The 19,563-nt window shown below is 40.3% G+C and overlaps 1 protein-coding gene across 1 annotated transcript; it reads right to left on the bottom strand.

Moving 5' to 3' along the window:
* Window positions 1-10,043: 10,043 nt before the first annotated feature.
* LOC143744711 (uncharacterized) lies at window positions 10,044-17,570 on the bottom strand. Its single transcript, XM_077236351.1, has 6 exons — window positions 17,330-17,570; window positions 17,112-17,211; window positions 16,317-16,882; window positions 11,653-11,852; window positions 10,497-10,656; window positions 10,044-10,417 (listed from the first exon to the last, which is right to left on the bottom strand). The coding sequence occupies exons 1-6, from the start codon at window positions 17,523-17,525 to the stop codon at window positions 10,260-10,262; spliced, it is 1,380 nt and encodes a 459-aa protein (XP_077092466.1). The 5' UTR covers window positions 17,526-17,570; the 3' UTR covers window positions 10,044-10,259.
* Window positions 17,571-19,563: the final 1,993 nt, after the last annotated feature.

Raw genomic sequence — 19,563 nt, forward strand, 5'->3', positions numbered from 1 at the left:
AGTTAAATAGAATAAATAAGTGTCTATATAAATGATTATATAAATGGTCAATAATCAATTGGCATTCTAACCTAAATTCGATGTCGTGATAAAAGTCCTAAAGCGTTTTATACCATACAGATGGTTTTAAAGCAACTTTATAGTGATAACAAAAAATATAGTGCATTTCAGCTGTTGTTCAGCTGAAGTCAGTAGTAGTAGTACTGTATTAGTAGTAGTAATAGTAGTAGTATTAGTACTTTTTATGGGGCAACCGGCTCCATGTAGAATACAACAGCATTTTATAGAAGACAGATATTACTGGAGTCTTCATCTCAATTGAGTCCATCATTTTAATGTCATTCATTTCCTCCTTGTTGGGCCTCTAGTCAGTTAGCATAGTGTGATAGCGTAGAGCTACGTCACACGTAGGCTAACTATCGGCCGACGCTGGTCATGTGTGTGATGCGTGTGACGTACAACAACAGAAGAACTGCGCTAATACACTAGTGAACTGACTCGTGGCCCACAAAGAAGGAAACGAATAGTTGAAATGAAGTCGTCATTTATTTATTTTTTGCACACAAAAAGTATTCTCGTCGTTTGATAAATTTAAGATTGAGTCACTGCAGTCACTTGGACTATTTTAACGATATCTTTAATAAGTTTTAGGGGCTGGCAAGCTTCAATCCCTTGTGAAGCCGATGGAGGAGTGAACCAGCTCTCAGATTTAATCAAACAATATCATAATTCGTGTTCCGAAGATGAACGAAGGTCTTACGAGTTTGGAACAACATGAAGGTGAGTAAATACTGACAGAATTTTAATTTTAATTTTTGGGTGAACTATCCCTTTATGGCAGGAACACACCAAGCCGACGGACTAAGTTTTCTCAGTGTGTTCCGCACCGTTGGCTAAAATTGGTCCTCGTCGGCTTTGTAACAGCCGATTCGACATGTTAAATGGGCGTCGGGCCGTCGGTGAGAGAGGGAACTCTGATTGGCTGTTCAGCTTAGTGAACGAATCAGTGCACGAGAATAATAGCAAAACTAGAGCAAAGAAGTCAAAACAGTACAGATAGAAGGCTGCTGTTATGTTACGTCATCTTACATGAATGTTCCTTGGCAAATATTTAAATATTAACATGAGTGGAGTGGAATAAAGAAAGTGTTTAACAGGATTGATATTCAAAACGGTAAGCACGCACTGCTTTGTTTATGGTTTGTGTAACCTTATCTGCAGCCTGCAGCGTCGGTTTCTCTTTTTGAATGTGGAATATAGATGAATATATCTGCAGAAATAGACAGTTGCAGTGGTGGTAAGTAACGAAGTAGAAATACTTTCGTTACTTTACTTAAGTATTTTTTTCGGGGATCTGTAGGCCTACTTTACTTGAGTATGTTTTATTTGCATCTACTTTCACTATTACTCCACTACAATATTAAAGACAAAGTTTACTTTTTACTCCGTTACATTTCCCCATGCCTGCTCCAAGTATTTATTACACTGGCTTTCCAAACCAATGAAAAACTTGGTTTTATTTTGAAAAAAAGAATGCGCAAGCTCTTTGCCAGCATACGCTCACATAGCAGTCAGTTCGCCATTGTGGAAGATGACCGCAGAAACAGGTGAAGGTGCAGCTCTGCCCAGCAATGATCCCGAGATTCACGCTTACCTTGAATCTTGCAGATCTTCTATTTGATGCAGCTAATGTTACGGAACATGTCTATTGCAGAGCTGCCAACTCTCACTCATTCAGTGTGAGATAGAGGTCTGCACTCCCGCGGGAGTCCCGCGGGACCCGCGGGTCCCGACGCAAAACAGTGCGGCGCGGGACAAATTTTTAAAGGTCATTGCGGGAGCGGGCGGGATGATGAGGTGCACTTGCGGGTGCGGGCGGGAGGGATGATACGCTGCACTCCCGCAAATTAAATATGAGTATAAAGTAAAATATATAAATGATTAAAGTAGCATACATAATTTGTAGTTGTGAGGGAGATTCTGATTGGCAGCAATAAAAACGTTTTAAGCAGCCTAAACTTGTGAATGTTGTCGGGTAGGGCGGGGCCTAATCTCACGCACACTTGTTTAGAGACAATTCCTTTCCCGCTGCTCCGAGTTCGAATTCGAAAGCTAGTTCAAGTTCAAAATAGACAGCATGGACGAGGAACAGAGCGCCTCTAGTGCTTCAGATAAAGTACTGTTGTGAATATTATGCTGTTCGTAATATGGGACCAATAAATATGTTACAAAGTATTGGTAAGGAATTTTGTGTGCACGCATTTTTTTCCCCAAGACCTTTCGTCAGACAGAAAGTGCGGGCGGGAGCATACATTATATCACAGATGCGGGCGGGAGCGGTACTAAAAATGACAAATCTTTGCGGGAGCGGGCGGGAGCGGGACTGAACACTGCGGGAGCGGGCGGGAGCGGGTCTGAAAATTGTGTCCCGCGCAGACCTCTAGTGTGAGACTCACGCAATTGACACTTTCCACACGCTCTCACGACACACATCCATTTTCTCACGCAGAGAAAATTCGCAAAGCAAAGAGGACATTGACACCGACAGACAAGACAGATTAGGTTACTTTTGATATGAAACAAATTCTCAGCTGATTTTGTCAATTTTATTACGAAATTTAAACAATAAATACTGTTTTGGAGCTTTTAAATGTGACGTGACAGATAGCTAGCGCCCGCTATGGGGTGCCGTTAATCTCTTTACTACTAGTTAATTGTAAATAAACACAAATGAACAATAATAGGTAGCCTATGTTGAAAGATACAGTACAACTTACCGAAATGTATATACCTTCTACATAATATCAATAAATCAGTGTTTTTCAACCGCGGAAAGAGGTCAATAAAACAGCTGGAGAACTGTCACATAACGTTACATTTACCTCAGGAAAAAAAACAAAAAAACATTTAATGACCATAGCATGTTAGTTGGCTAGAAAAATTAGTATTTTATAATATATTTAATATTAGTATAAATTAGTATTTTGTTAAATGTGCACTATATATGTATTATATTTTTAATTATATCATTAAGATATTATAAAGTTGTTATTATAATAAAAATCACATGTATTTTTAACATGTAATAATACCAGCTGACAGGGCTCTCTGTAGATTTTCTTAATTTAAAAATTAAGCATAATATGCTGTCACTAAACTTAATGAAATTGTTTAGAATTGATGCAAGGTGCTTCATTGTCTCTTATGCAAATCTAACAAATTCTTAATTGCAGTATCTAATAATTTGTTCAATTAAAACATTGCATATCACTCCCAAAACAATTGATCTGTTTAATTATTTATATTTACAGTTGTAATATTTACTTTTTACTTTCGGTACTTAAGTACGTTTTTAATCGGATACTCCTGATACTTTTACTCAGGTGATTTTTGAATGGAGGACTTTCTACTTTTACTGGAGTCATTTTTTATTTAGGTATATATACTTTAACTCAAGTATAATTTTTGAGTACTTTTACCACCCCTGGACAGTTGTGTCATTCACACGCAGGCGCAGAACGTGCATTCTAGCTAACAGTCGGCAGTAGTTCTCTCGGTGTGTTCAAGTACAGCTTTTTACCCCGACGCGAGGCGACAACACAGTCGGCTTTCATCAGCGCTAGTTCGTCGGCGTCGGCTTGGTGTGTTCCTGCCGCTATACAGCGGCAATCATTCCAGTCACCAATCAGGACACTCGTTAACAGCTCCAGCTGTGAGTCATTACAGAGAAAAAGAGAAAGAGAGAGAAACACACCAGGGAAAACCCAACACAAAGTCCATACACTCCCATGTAACCGATTGCAATAGACGTGACGGACTATAATGCGTTAAGAGTTCGCTCAAGTACTGGGGAGCTATACCATTTAGTGCTTTGTAAGTTATCAGCAATATTTTTAAATGTATACGATGTTTAATAGGGAGCCAATGCAGTGTTGACAGAACCAGGCTAATATGGTCATACTTCCTGGTTCGGGTAAGAACTCTAGCTGCTGCGTTTTGGACCAGCTGTAGTTTGTTTATTGAGCATGCCGGGCAACCACCCATATTAGCATTACAATAATCTAGCCTTGATGTCATGAACGCATGAACTAACTGTTCCACATTTGTCATTGAGAGCATATGACGTAATTTAGATATATTTTTAAGATGGAAAAATTATGTTTTACAGAAATTAGACACGTGATTTTCAAATGAAAGATATCAAAGGTATCAAAGAGCACACCCAGGTTCCTAACCGATGACGAAGACTTGACAGAGCAGCCATCAAGTGTTAGACAGTATTCTAGATTAGTATGTGAGAATGTTTTTTGTCCAATAATTAGAATCTCTGTTTTTTCAGAATTAAGTAGTAGGAAATTACTAGTCATCCAGTTTTTCATATCAGCTATGCATTCCGTTAATTTTGTGAATTGGTAGGTTTCGTCAGGGCGTGAAGAAATATAAAGCTGAGTATCATCAGGATAACAGTGAAAACTAATGCCATGCTTTCTAATGATATCTCCTAAGAGTAGCATGTACAGAGTGAACGGCAACGGTCCTAGTACTGAGCCTTGTGGTACGCCATACTGAACTTTTGATCGATAAGACATCTCTTAATTTACTGGTACAAACAGATAACGATCAGATAAGTATGATTTAAACCATGCTAATGCAATTCCACTAATGCCAACTTAATTTTCAAGTCTATTTAAAAGAATGTTGTGGTCAATGGTATCAAATGCAGCACTAAGATTGAGTAACACTAATAGAGTGATACAACCACGATAGGATGATAGGAGCAAATCATTTGTGACTCTGATGAGAGCTGTCTCAGTACTATGGTACAGTCAAAAATCCTAACTGAAAATCCTCACCGATATTACTTCTTTCTAAAAAGGAACATAGTTGTGAGGATACTGTCTTTTCTAGTAACTTTGACAGAAAATGTAGATCCGAGATTGGCCTGTAATTGACTAATTCTGTAGGATCAAGTTGCGTTTTTCAACAAGCGGTTTAATCATAGCCAGCTTAAACGTTTTTGGTACGTATCCTAATGACAAAGATGAATTAATGATATTAAGAAGAGGATATATGACCTCTGGAAGCATCTCTTCCAATAGCTTAGTCGGTACAGGGTCTAACATACATGTTGTTGATTTAGATCATTTAACGAGTTTAGAAAATTCTTCCTCTCCTATAGCAATGAATGAATCAAATTTTTCCTCAAGGAGATTACAATGCACTGCCTGATGCGATACTGTAGTAGACTGTAGTAGTCATGCATAGTTATCATTTTCTCCCTGAAATTATCAATCTTGTAAGTAAAGAAGTTCATATTTAGCCTCAGATTCAAATAAATACCTAGGGTTTTGTTTATTTTCTTCTAATAGGGTTAAAAAATAAGCAGATCTATCAGCTTTTAAGGCCTCTCTGTACGCAATCACGCTCTCTTTTCATGAAATGCGAAAAAAAAACTCTAGTTTTGTTTTCTTCCATTTGCACTCCATTTTTCTGGCTGCTCTCTTTAGGGCCTAATGGCGCTTTTCCACTGCATGGTACGGCTCAGTACGGTTCGGCACGGTGCGGCACGGTTCGGCTCGCTTTGCTTTTCCACTGCGTGCTACGACTCGGCACGGCTCGGTTCGCTTTAGCTTCAAAGTGGGTGGGAATATAACTGATCGTTATAGTTTATCCGCTCCTCGTCAACCAACGAGAGGTACGTCTGCACTTCTCGTCCACTGACCACAATCAGCCATTTCTTTTTTGGAAGTTTTTTTTCTTCAAGCAAGTCAAGCAAGTAGTTTTAAAACAGGTGCTACAGCGGTGGCTGTTACTGGCTATTTAAATCTAGCGGGTCTTATGTCATGCAAATACATAGATGCTGGTAGTGACGATTCTGTCTGTCTGACCAATCAGTGATCTGCAGTGTTTTCACGTCACATTTTAGTATCGGTACGGTACGCTTGGAACCTCAACAGAGGTGGTACCATTTAAAGCGAGCTGAAGCGAGCCGTCCCGTACCGTACCATGCAGTGGAAAGCGCCACAAGTGAGCCGTGCCGTGCCGTACCGTACCATGCATTGGCAAAGCGCCACAAGTGAGCCGTGCCGTACCGTACCATGCAGTGGAAAAGCGTCAAAGCGTGCCGTACCGAACCGTGCCGCACCGTACCATGCAGTGGAAAAGCGCCAAAAGTGTGCTCGTTGTACCACGGCGTTGGACTATTTTCTTTAATCTTCTTAAAGTGCAAAGGAGCAACTGTGTCTAAAGTGCTGGGAAAGAGAGGGTCAAAAGTTTCTGTCACAATATCGAGCCATCTGGGATGCTGAGGAGATGAAACTGATAATGAATATTATTAATAAAGCGATCTTTATAATAGATATTTTATAACATATTTCTAACACGGATACGACTTTGGTGCCTTCGCTAAATTAAGTATACACAATACTAGATAATGATCTGAGATGTTATTGCTCTGCTATAGAATTTCAACGGCATCAACATTGATTCCATGTGATAATATTAGATCTAGAGTAAGATTACGACAATGGGTAGTAGGTCCTGACACGTGTTGTCTAACTCCAATAGAGTTCAGAATGCCAATCCCAATGCAGCTTTTTCGTTATCTACATGTATATTAAAGTCACCAACAATTAGGACTTCTGCAGCCAGTACTAACTCTAATAGAAAATCAGCAAATTCTTTGATAAAGTCTGTATGGTACCCTGGTGGCCTGTATACAGTAGCCGGCCCAAATCTCAAATGTGATTTATCGTTTACACTAGATAGTGTTACATTAAGCACCAACACTTCAAAATAATTATATTTAGAACTAGACTTCTCAGTAATTCTGAAGATATTACTATAAATTAGGGATGCACGGGGGTTCATCGGTCAGACAAGGCCGATCCAAATCCGATATTGTGCGTACACTATTGTGTTCTTGTTAAGCCCCACAAAAGCCCCAGAAACATTATAAAGCACCATAAAGTTTTCGTGCATTATATTACAAGTGTTCTGAAGCCATTATAGTATAATGTGAGATAGAAATTAACATTTAAGTCATTAAATCCAAGTTCACGTAAACTTTTCCCTCCGCGCGCGTTCGGTTACGACGGTCAACACGATGAAACCCTCTCCAAGATGATTCATTGTCACTATTTTTATACTTGATCTGTAGATAAGGTTCTATGGTTTCGCATAAAACAACTTTATTTTGCTGGACTTTATTGCTATAACTTAATCATTCATGTTACTTTCTACCGGGTGTCTGTTAGATCACTAGAGCAGAGTCAGAGCACTATAATTTTTCTTCACGCGCACACTAACTGAAATTTAAAACTGTTAAAAGAAAAGGCTCAATACTTTTCAATGCGGACTCTGCGCGCTGTGACTCCATGTTGCTTCAAGCACATCATTCTGCGCTCGGGATGCGCATAAGTGCGTTGTGCCACACTGTATTGCAGCCTTTCATATCATAATACAGTGACGCAATGAAAGATTAGAAGATAGCCTTTCTTGTTCTGTTCTATCTATCATATTTTGCAGCCTCATTAAACAGCTGTGCTATACATTTAAAACATGTCTCAATTGTATAGTAGCCGATAGATATACAATAATTTATCTTTTTGATTTTTGTTGTCTTGATTTTCATTAATGTATTTTACAACAATACAAAGAGCAATGTGTAATGTTTTACCAGATTTAGTGTTACACTTATTGTCTCTTATTTGTTTTTTTACAAATAAGATCTAAATGTTCAGATTTTATACAATAATTGTGGACTCATGATTTTTCTAGACTAAATTTTGCTGCTGAATTATCCACTAATCTAGTTTATAAAAGCATTTTTGTCATAGATTATGATCATATATTTTTTTGGATTTGTTTTTCTTTATAATGAAGTTGTCTGTATTAAGTAGATTGTGTTTAACACACAAAAGAGTGATTATCAGTTCAACACACAGAGAGTTTTATAAATTCTACTTGATTTAAAAAAAACTGTGTTGGTATCGGATCGGTATCGGTCGATACTCAGAATTTTTGGTATCGGATCGGATTGATTCTGAAAAAAGTGGTATCGGTGCATCCCTACTATAAATTACAGCAACACCTCCCCCTTTGCCGTTCAGATGAGGCTCATGTATATAACAGTAATCTTGCGGCGGGACGGACTCATTTAAAGTAATGTTATCGTCTGGTTTTAGCCAGGTTTCTGTCAAACACAGCACATCTAGGTTATAATCTGTAATCATATCAATAACAATAAGTGCTTTTGAAGTAAGGGATCGAATATTCAGCAACCCAAGCTTTATCATTTGTTCATCCGTATTATATCTGCTTTTTATTTGTTGAACATCAATTACATTTTTTACCCTTAAATGGGTTTAGGAGTTTTTTGTATGTCCTAATTCGGGGAACAGACACAGTCTCTATATGATGATATCTAGGTGAAAAAGTCTCAATGTGATGGGATTTATCTGACCTCAGTGACGTGAGACAACTAGCTGACGGTCTGTTTAGCCAGTCTGTCTGCTTCTTAACCTGAGCCCCAGAGTGTCATGTTTGAGCTCTAAGACTATGTGCCATATTAATAGAGAGAATTTTCTCAATATGCGACGTGCGGGACAAGGGGTGAAAATGCTGTGCGGTACAACATAAAGCGGGACGGATGGTCACCCTAGCAGCAAGGCAGACAGGAGCAATCGATCAAACAGGAACCAGCATAACCTGTCAACAGAGTAAGCATAATGTAAGTAAGCATAAAACCATACACTTCTGTTCAAAAATCTTTTTAAAGTAATTCATATATTTATTCAGCAAGGGTTTCAAAAAAGTGATTGAAAATGACTAAATATTTAATAAATATTTCTTACAAATAAATGCTGTTCTTTTTAACTTTCTATTCATGAAAGAATCCTTAAACTAAACTGCATTACAGTTTTTAATATACCAAGCAGCATGCACTAGTTTCCAACATTGTTAATCATATAAATGTTTCTTGAGCACCAAATCAGCATATTAAAATGATTTCTGAAGGATCATGTTTAAAATATATTAAAATAGAAAAGTTATGTAAATACTAGGGCTGTCAGTTAAACGCGTTATTAACGGCGTTAACGCAAACCCATTTTAACGGCGTTAATTTTTTTATCGCGCGATTAACGGTCTTTTTGGCCTAGCAAGCTTTGTATTTTTTTTTTCACATGCTTTTGCAATAGGACGCGGCATGGACGTTTTGAAAGCGCAAGCGGATCTAGCTAGACCGGAAACAAAACAACAGGCACGCCGCACACACTTGTTTGGGCTTGCGAGCCGGATGCGCGAGCGCGAATCTCTCTGCTCGCGCGTGGAATATAATGTGCCGAGCACGAATCTCTCTGCTCGAGTCGCGCGCTCTCAGATACACGCTGCTCTTGTTAGAATTTTCTCTGGGCTCGCTCAGACAATATGTGCCTGCACTTAAAACGTGTTCAGTGCAATCGCGAATCTCTCCTCTTCCCCAGCTAACAATTTTAGGTTATAAGAACGTTTTCATAACGTTCCCATTAAGTTATAAAAACGTTATTTCTGAATGTTATAGGAACGTTCAAAACGTCCAGTTTTGAGTGGATGACGACCCTGCAAACAAGCCCGCACTGGCCCTTTCCGGGCCCACTTAGGGCTAGCCTAAGGGCCCCCAGCAGGCTGCTAGCGCAGGGCCCATGAAAATTTGCTCATTGGCAAAACGTTGGCCCTGCATGGGCAGCCCTCACTTAGCCCTCAGGAAGCCCTCACTAAGCCCACACAGGGCCCGCACACACAGGGCCCGCAGAACGTTGGCCCTGCATGGGCAGCCCTCCCTTAGCCCCCAGGAAGCCCTCACTAAGCCCACACAGGGCCCGCACACACAGGGCACTATTCAACTAAAACAAAAGATCTTGTTCACAATTATTTATTTTAATTTTATTTTTTTCAAAATTAATCTGTTTCACTATAAATACTTTTCGGCTACTATAACTATAAGTCTTTGGGAAAAACAATTATTCTATACATCTGAAATGAATGCAGTCACCACAAAAATGTACAGTAGTCAAAGGGATTTCAAATCAATGTATTTATTAAATACAAAATATAAAACATTCAATTCAGGTCAATACAGGTTAATAAAGGTAATTTAACACTCTGAAAGGGACTAAAAATCATCCATACAAATATAAAAATAATTCAAATAAACATAAAAATACCTTTGCTGAAAAAATAAAAAAAAGTTTGGTGTGCTAATCATTCATTGGCAAAGTTCACTCTTCCCCCGAGGTCTCTTGACTAGTCAGCAGACGGTGGTACCGCTCCTTTCGTCCACCCGCTCTGTCTCTTGAATTCCGCAGCCACACCTTTATCTCACTCTCAATTTCGGAATCACGAGGACTTGGCTGAAAGGAACATTTTCTTACAGCCTCTGAAAAGCAAATAGGCATGAGACAACATGGTGTATGGGAAGTAATTAATACATGCCATTTCTAATACCACATGCTTACCTGTTACAACCCTCTTTAGCCTCAGGCTCTGAAAAGGTCTCTTTTGATTTGAGCCATTCCAGTTCAATTGAGTGGCTAAAGAATGGCCAATCAATGTTGTCAATATTCTCCTAGTTGCTACCTGGACATTACACCCACCAATGGTTCCTAGATAGGCAGTCTAACAGGAAGGAACATACACAAATTAAAAAGGGATTTTTCAATAAAATGTCAACAGCAGCTAATTATTAGGTCCATAGATAGACAACTAAAAACAAACAAATATACAGCAAACAATAAAGTTTCAATACGTATTAATTGCGAAGGGCTTTCACTGTGACTGTGGTTGATGAACATAAATCCTCTCTGTCTGCATGTGAGAGAGAGAGAGAGAGAGAGAGAGAGAGAGAGAGAGAGAAAGAGAGAATGCACACAGTACTTACATCTACTGTGTTTACGTGAATACTCGACTTGGCATTTTGATAAATTTTTGTGTTTATTTGGCCATTTAGGAGCACAACCGAAGACAAAGGCTATGCTTGTCTGTGTTGCGCTCGGAGCATGTGCAAAGAATTCCGTTCTCTTTCCCGACTTATCGCACTTTTAATATTTCTTTTCAATATACTGCACATCCTGCTTTTTTTTTTGGTAAGTATCCTCTAAACACAGTTGGTTATGTCTTAAATAAGCATAAAAGTTTTTAACAGAAGCGGCAATTCCCCGGTTGTATGATGAAGTTAAGCGAGATATTCTGCTGTCACTCTCTTAACCCTGAGCATGTCGATCAATTTTTGTTTCTGCATACAAATATGAAAATGTAATCATTTAAAATAATTTCAACGTAGAAGAAATTACTTTATTTTGGTGCGCATTCCAACACTTAAGACGAAATTGTTAAATAATATTTTTTTGACTTTCACAAAAACTCTTGTGGATGTATGAGCATAAAATACCACTGACACCCCACAACCTTGTGAAAATCCTTCCCAGAAGAGCGAAAGTTATTGCAACTGCAAAGGGGGGACCAAGTCCATGTTAATGCATATAGACTTGAATGGCATGCCATTTAAGTTCTTGAGGGTGTAATTGCATACTTTTGTCCATATAGTTAGAGCCAGAGGCTCGGTCAATGCTAGTTCAAAGTAATTGGTCTTGAGAAGAGCTACTGTTGACATACCAAATCTTTCCGACATTGATGATCTTCCATTTTTTGCTCCAAGATATCCATGTCCTGGTAGCTTTGGAGGGGTAATATGACGTCATCAGGCAATGTGACCTCTTTTGTGCTTGATCGAGAGCTATTTGCCACTGTTCTCTCCAGCATAGTCAGCCTGTCCTTAATCTCCTCTAGTGTACTGACTAAATATCTATCAATACCTGAAAAGGAAGAAAACAATTAAAACTGAGCACAGAGACCGTTTTAGCAGAATAATAGGCTATAAACTCGATTTACGTCATTTACTCTTTTGCGCATGCAGGCCACATTTAAAAAATCAGTCAGTCAGTCAGTCAGTCTGGCAATAAATCGGATCTGGCAATAAATCGGAATTGAGCATTAATGCCTGCAGTCTGAACAGCCTTTGTGGCTTTCTGTGTCACTTTCTCTGTAAGGCAAGGCAAGGCAAGGCAAGTTTATTTATATAGCACATTTCATACACAATGGTAATTCAAAGTGCTTTACATAGAAGAAATTAAAATAATCAAAAGAAATCAGAATAATTAAAACAGTTTAGAATAAAAGATAAAATACAGAAATCAGAATAATTAAAACATAAAATAAAATACAGTGCAAACAGTCGGACGAACAGTGGCACAGTGCTCATTCAGTAAATGCACAGCTAAACAGATGTGTTTTGAGTCTGGATTTGAATGTGACTACTGTAGGAGCACATCTGATCTCTTCTGGAAGCTGGTTCCAGCTGCGGCTGGCATAGTAGCTAAAAGCAGACTCGCCATGCTTAGAGTGAACCCTTGGTATTTCTAGCCGATGTGATCCTAATGATCTGAGTGATCTGTTGGGTTTATATTCAGTGAGCATATCTGCAATGTATTGAGGTCCTAGGCCATTGAATGATTTATATACCAGTAATAATACTTTAAAATCAATCCTAAATGTAACTGGCAGCCAGTGTAAAGACCTGAGGACTGGTGTGATGTGTTCATATTTTCTGGTTCTGCTCAGAATCCTAGCAGCAGCGTTCTGTATGAGCTGCAACTGTCTTATGGTCTTTTTGGGAAGGCCAGTGAGAAGTCCATTACAATAATCCACCCTACTGGTGATGAAAGCATGCACAAGTTTTTCTAAGTCTTGACTGGAAACAAAGCATCTAATTCTTGCAATATTTTTCAGGTGATAATATGCTGATTTAGTTATTGCTTTGACATGACTACTGAAACTAAGGTCTGACTCCAGAGACACACCCAGATTCCTGACTTGATTTTTAGTTGTTTGACCCCTAGACTGAAGGTATGCGTTCACCTTGAGAACTTCATCTTTGTTTCCAAACGCAATGACTTCAGTTTTGTCTTTGTTTAACTGAAGAAAGTTTTGGCACATCCAATTGTTTACTTCATCAATGCATTGGCAAAGGGAGTCAATGGGGCTGTAATCGTTAGGCGATAGGGCTAAGTAGAGCTGTGTGTCGTCTGCATAGCTATGGTAAGCGATTTGGTTCTTTCTCATTATTTGGCTCATTGGGAGCATGTACAGGTTGAATAGGAGTGGCGCAAGAATTGAGCCTTGAGGGACTCCGCATGTCATGGATGTCCACTCAGACTTATGGTCTCCTATACTCACATAATAACCTCTGCCTCCTAAGTATGACCTGAACCATTTTAGGACTATCCCAGAAAGCCCGACCCAGTTTTCCAGCCTGTCAAGAAGTATTTTGTGATCGACAGTGTCAAATGCAGCACTGAGGTCGAGTAGTACCAGCACTGATAATTTGCCTGTATCAGTATTTAAGCGAATATCATTTATTATCTTTATGAGCGCGGTCTCTGTACTGTGGTGCGGTCGGAAACCAGATTGAAAATGGTCAAAGTATCCATTCGAGCTTAAGAATTTGTTCAGCTGATTGAAGACAACTTTTTCAATGATCTTGCCTATGAAAGGAAGATTTGAGATCGGTCTATAGTTGTTTAATATGGTCTTATCCAGATTGCTCTTTTTCAGGAGGGGCTTGACAACAGCAGTTTTCAGGGAGGTCGGAAAACTCCCAGAGAGAAGTGAGGCATTTACCACTTCTAGGAGATCTGCTTCTAAGCTGTGTAACACATTTTTGAAAAAAGATGTGGGAAGTGCATCAAGGGCGCAGGTGGATGTTTTTAGTTGCTGTACGGTTTCTTCCAAAATTTTGCCATCAATTTCTTCGAAATCAGACATAGTGGCTACTTTCTCGTGCTGTTGTTTGATCTGCCTGACCCCAGCGCAACTCAAGGATGAGCTGATCACCTTTCTGATATTATTGATTTTCTCAGAGAAGAAAGAAGCAAACTCACTGCACTTTCTCACTGAGAGCATTTCACTGGGAATCTGGCTTGGGGGGTTTGTCAGTCTCTCTACAGTAGCAAAAAGAGTGCGCGTGTTGTTTATATTGCTGTTTATAATATTCGAGAAAAAAGTCTGTCTAGCTTTGCTTAGTTCCTTATTGAAAGCATGGATGCTGTCTTTGTAGATGTTATAATGGACTACAAGTTTTGTCTTCCGCCACATGCGCTCTGCTTTTCTGCATTGTCTTTTCATATTTTGCACTGCTGTTGAGTTTCTCCAAGGTGCTTTTTGTCTGCCACTCTTCTTCCTGACTTTCACAGGAGCAATATCATCAATTACACTCTTAACTTTTGAGTTAAAAGAATCAAGGAGAAAATCAACAGAGTCAGCAGATATGCTTGGTGTTAAAGATATAGCCTCCATAAATAGTACACTAGTATTCTCATTTAAGCATCTCTTCTTGACAGACACAGATCTAGCTTCAATGGCAGGAGAGATCAATATATCAAAGAAAATACAAAAATGATCAGACAGTGCTACATCCTTAATAACAATTGATGAAATGTTTAGACCCTTACTGATAAGTAAATCTAGAGTGTGTCCACGATTATGTGTGGCTCCATGTACATGCTGAGTCAGATCAAAAGTTTTTAAAACAGTTTTGATTTCTTTTGCCATATTGTTTTCTGCATTATCTATGTGAATGTTAAAATCTCCAGCAATGGCAAAGCAGTCAAACTCTGAGGAAATAGAACTTAACAGTTCTGTTAAGTTCTCAGCAAAAGCTGGAGAGTATTTTGGAGGCCTGTAAACAATGATAAGTAAAATGCGTGGAGCACCTTTTAACACAATACCCAGATATTCGAAAGACGGGTAATTCCCAAATGATATTTGCTTACATTGATAGACATCTTTATAAAGAGCAGCTAAACCTCCGCCTCTTCTGACAGCTCTGCAGACACTCATAAAAGTAAAGTTAGGAGGGGCTGTTTCATTGAGGACTGTTGCACTGCAACTTTCTTCTAGCCAAGTTTCATTTAGCAACATAAAATCCAGGTTGTATGTGGTTATTAAGTCATTGACTAAAAGTGATTTATTTTTAAGTGAGCGGATGTTTAAAAGTGCTAACTTAACAGTCTTACTTTTTGTCCCCACAGCAATCTTGGTATGTCGTGTAATAGGCACCAGATTTGATGGGTTTGCTGTACGGCTTTTGAAGGCCTTAGACTTTCTATCATGTAATTGAACAGCAATAGAAAAACATACAGGCACATACAGGAAAAACATACTGTACTATACTATAGTACTATAATACATAGCCTTTACACAAATACATGATAACTAATGTTATTAAAATACTATTGTATCTGTAATAGGTGAAAATATTAAATGGGCTAATGAATAGAGATGCACAGATTGACCGGAATGGGCCGATTTTCCCGTGATCGGCCATGGCCGGCGACCGGCCGGTCAGTCCATATGCCGATTTTATGCCAGTCAAATGCACTCATGATTACCATCGCTTAGCATCAGCATCACAGCAGTTTCACACCGCAAGCGTGAGCGGCGCATATTTTTTTGGAGTGCATGTTAACCAATGAGTGCATTCACAACGGCAGCATGAGCAGAGCGTGAGCGTCACGTGCGTGCAGTGAAGCAGTGAAGTGGGTTTCGGCACTGAGTCTAGTTTTTGCTGTGCTGCCCCGTTAGCTCAATTAAAGTGAAAGCACCCTTTCGATAGACAAAATAGAAATTATTTCTATTTGAATTATTTCTTATTTTATTTTCTATTTGCTCAAAATGCACAGAATAAACATGTGTAGTGAGTTTTAACAAAAACTGGAGTATGTCTGAAAATAAAATGAATAATAAAAATATTTATAGAAGATACACGCATTTAAGCTTATTTTTAATCATTCAGTTGCATTATAGCGATTATCTGTTAAAAAAAATGTTATATGCAAAATGTTCTATTAAAGAAAAGATAGAAAATAAATATTTGTGTGTGCTGTAAAGTGGTTAGAAAAAATGAAATCGGAATCGGCTAAAATAGGTATTGCAGGTCAAACTCAATGAAAAACCGGAAATCAGAATAGGCCTAGTGTGCATCTCTACAAATGAAACAATAAAATCCACAGACAATACATTACAGACAAAATCCTCATATAATTAGGTAATGTAAGGCCTAGCCTAATAAGAAAGAAATGGATATTAACATTGAGTTCTTCTATCAAGAACCAACTCTTATTGTATAACCATCATTACAAGATGTAGCCACAAAGAATAAAAATAACTTTTGCTTCCAAGGCTAGAGAGGTGTAAGCCTTTTTACAGTCTACTAAACATACCTGCTGATAGAGAGTTCCTCACAGGAAGGGGGAAGGCTGCAGGTGAAGGACGGCTTGCAAGTGGAAGGTGGACCTCAGGTGAAAGTTGAAGGCGACTCGCTGGTGGAAGGTGACTCGCTGGTTGAAGGCGACTCGCTGGTTGAAGGCGACTCGCTGGTGGAAGGTGACTCGCTGGTGGAAGGTGACTCGCTGGTTGAAGGTGACTCGCTGGTTGAAGGTGACTCGCTGGTTGAAGGTGACTCGCTGGTTGAAGGTGACTCGCTGGTTGAAGGCGACTCGCTGGTGGAAGGTGACTCGCTGGTGGAAGGTGACTCGCTGGTGGAAGGTGACTCGCTGGTTGAAGGTGACTCGCTGGTTGAAGGTGACTCGCTGGTGGAAGGCGACTCGGGGGTGGAAGGTGGCTTGGAGACAGAGTAACCAGAGAGTTATGACCAGAAGGTGGCAAACCCATGGGTGATGGTGGAACTGGTAGCTGGTGTACGACTGCAGCTGTGACTGTTTGTGATTGTCTCTGCCTTTTCAGTGGAGCAGGTTCAGGCTCGAGATCAATGTAGCGTTTGGTAGGTCTGCACAAAATGAGGAAAAACAATCCAAGAATGCATTTTAACACACATAAACAGCTGGCTCATACTAAATAACTGGCTCATACTATTTTAGATATAGTAATAGTTTGCTTTCAGGATCTTGTTCACAACATTTATAACTTAGAATGCACCAGCACTATAATTTATGTTTAATATTTAACCTAATTTGCATAAATGTACTAGACAGTAAAAGCAATAGAACAACACTTACTGTCTTGACCGCTGACTGCGATCTAATTCTTCAGGTTCACTGGCTACAATTAGATTTGTTTCTGCCATTTTGGCTTTATATCTTGCCTTTTCATAATCCACTGTAAGAAACAAAATAAATGTCAATAGGTCTTTCATCCTTTCACATTTACCTTGACACATTTCATGCAATGCTTAGTTTAAGTTATATACATTTCTGGGAGAGAAAAAAAAATCTACCTGCTGTGCCCAAAACACAGATTTCATGCGCTTTCCAAGTCTCTCCAGGAACTTCATGCATCAACAAAGCTGCCTTCTGTTTACCAGGGTCAGTATAAGGTGGCCACAGAGTTATGGAGGAGTCCTCATTAAGCCATTTGCTGCTCACAATCCCTACTGAGTAATCTGGGAACTCAACAATGCTGTACAGGGCCATCTCGCTGGTGAGGTGGTTCGCTGGTGGAGGGTGGCTCACTGGTTGAAGGTGACTCGCTGGTTGAAGGTGACTCGCTGGTTGAAGGTAGCTCGCTGGTTGAAGGCGACTCGCTGGTTGAAGGCGACTTGCTGGTTGAAGGCGACTTGCTGGTTGAAGGCGACTCGCTGGTTGAAGGCGACTCGCTGGTTGAAGGCGACTCGCTGGTTGAAGGCGACTCGCTGGTTGAAGGCGGCTCGCTGGTGGAAGGCGACTCGCTGGTTGAAGGGGACTCGCTGGTGGAAGGCGGCTCGCTGGTGGAAGGCGGCTCGCTGGTGGAAGGTGACTCGCTGGTTGAAGGCGACTCGCTGGTTGAAGGTGACTCGCTGGTTGAAGGTGGCTCGCTGGTGGAAGGTGACTCGCTGGTTGAAGGTGACTCGCTGGTTGAAGGTGGCTCGCTGGTGGAAGGTGACTCGCTGGTTGAAGGTGACTCGCTGGTTGAAGGTGACTCGCTGGTTGAAGGTGGCTCACTGGTGGAAGGTGACTCGCTGGTTGAAGGTGACTCGCTGGTTGAAGGGGACTCGCTGGTTGAAGGCGACTCGCTGGTTAAAGGTGGCTCGCTGGTTGAAGGCGACTCGCTGGTTGAAGGTGACTCGCTGGTTGAAGGTGGCTCACTGGTGGAAGGTGACTCGCTGGTTGAAGGTGACTCGCTGGTTGAAGGCGACTCGCTGGTTGAAGGCGACTCGCTGGTTAAAGGTGGCTCGCTGGTTGAAGGCGACTCGCTGGTTGAAGGCGACTCGCTGGTTGAAGGTGGCTCGCTGGTTGAAGGTGGTGGAAGGCGGCTCGCTGGTGGAAGGTGACTCGCTGGTTGAAGGTGACTCGCTGGTTGAAGGTGACTCGCTGGTTGAAGGTGACTCGCTGGTTGAAGGTGACTCGCTGGTGGAAGGTGACTCGCTGGTGGAAGGTGACTCGCTGGTGGAAGGTGACTCGCTGGTGGAAGGTGACTCGCTGGTGGAAGGTGACTCGCTGGTGGAAGGTGACTCGCTGGTGGAAGGTGACTCGCTGGTGGAAGGTGACTCGCTGGTTGAAGGTGACTCGCTGGTTGAAGGTGACTCGCTGGTGGAAGACATTTACATTTACAAAAAAATAGAAAGAAGAAAAAACCCTCAGTAGCAATGGAGAAATGGAATGGCTGCCCATTCTGTGTCTGTGTGGATCAAAACATATTTTCTTGTTATATCTGACAGGTAGTTTATTTGGTCTGTACTTTCTAGATGACTTGCTTTATAAACACCTATGTCTTTTGAATCTAGAGGACTGGAATAAAGGGAATCTAGCTTTGAAAACCTCTTGAAAATTATGTACTTTGTATTGGTCTTTTCATCACATAGTATGTTCTGTACCAGTCCCAATTTCCCTTGAGCCATCACACAGTTGTCCCCAGTAGTTGTGGCAACGCAGAACTGTTGAAAGATTGCCTTTTTATACTGGGTGCAGTGAGGCAGGTTAGGTATTGATGGACCACATGAGTGTCTCATTTTCAGCAAAGGTGTCTTGCTGTCTGTCTTCTTTGCTTTTTTTGATGTAATAAATGTCCTTTCAAGTGTAATTTGGTTAAATATTTGTTTAAGAACAAACTGTGGTTTCCGGGAAGCTTTTTTCAGCTTTCTCATGTAGTTTTCAAATGGAAAAGCTGACACTCCATCTAAAGCTCCATACCTCCTAACATCATCAGCCAAATGAGTCAAACTGTGCACATTATACACCAATTCATCAGCACCATACAACTGCTCAAATTCGCTTAAGAAATGTTTCATGAGAGCATCAGCGTAGTCACAGTAATGATTACACAAGGCAGGACAGAGCATCAAGTACATGGCAATTGAGAGATTCATGAAATTTCTGTAGTGAGAAGAGGAAAGGATGTCTTGTAAAACAATTGGGCCCGTATAAAGTAAGAACTGGCGGAATTCAGTGGCTTTCCACCGGTCAATGTCTGCTAATCTTCTTGGCTTTCTCTGAAACTCAATTGGCATATGCTGCCTTAGCTGCTGCAATCTCA

The sequence above is a fragment of the Siphateles boraxobius genome, unplaced genomic scaffold (genome assembly GCF_051911475.1).
Source record: "Siphateles boraxobius isolate OS27281-9 unplaced genomic scaffold, OSU_SipBor_1 20, whole genome shotgun sequence".
NCBI classification, from domain to species: Eukaryota; Metazoa; Chordata; class Actinopteri; order Cypriniformes; family Leuciscidae; genus Siphateles; species Siphateles boraxobius.

What these genes read in the sequence shown, in the direction of transcription:
- LOC143744711 (XM_077236351.1), bottom strand. Translation starts at nt 17,525, where the DNA reads ATGGCCCTGTACAGCATTGTTGAGTTCCCAGATTACTCAGTAGGGATT. An exon ending in CGCAGTCAGCGGTCAAGACA is followed by an intron (nt 16,883 to 17,111) that starts GTAAGTGTTGTT and finishes CATTTTGTGCAG; the next exon opens with ACCTACCAAACGCTACATTG. An exon ending in GCTAAAGAGGGTTGTAACAG is followed by an intron (nt 10,418 to 10,496) that starts GTAAGCATGTGG and finishes TTTGCTTTTCAG; the next exon opens with AGGCTGTAAGAAAATGTTCC.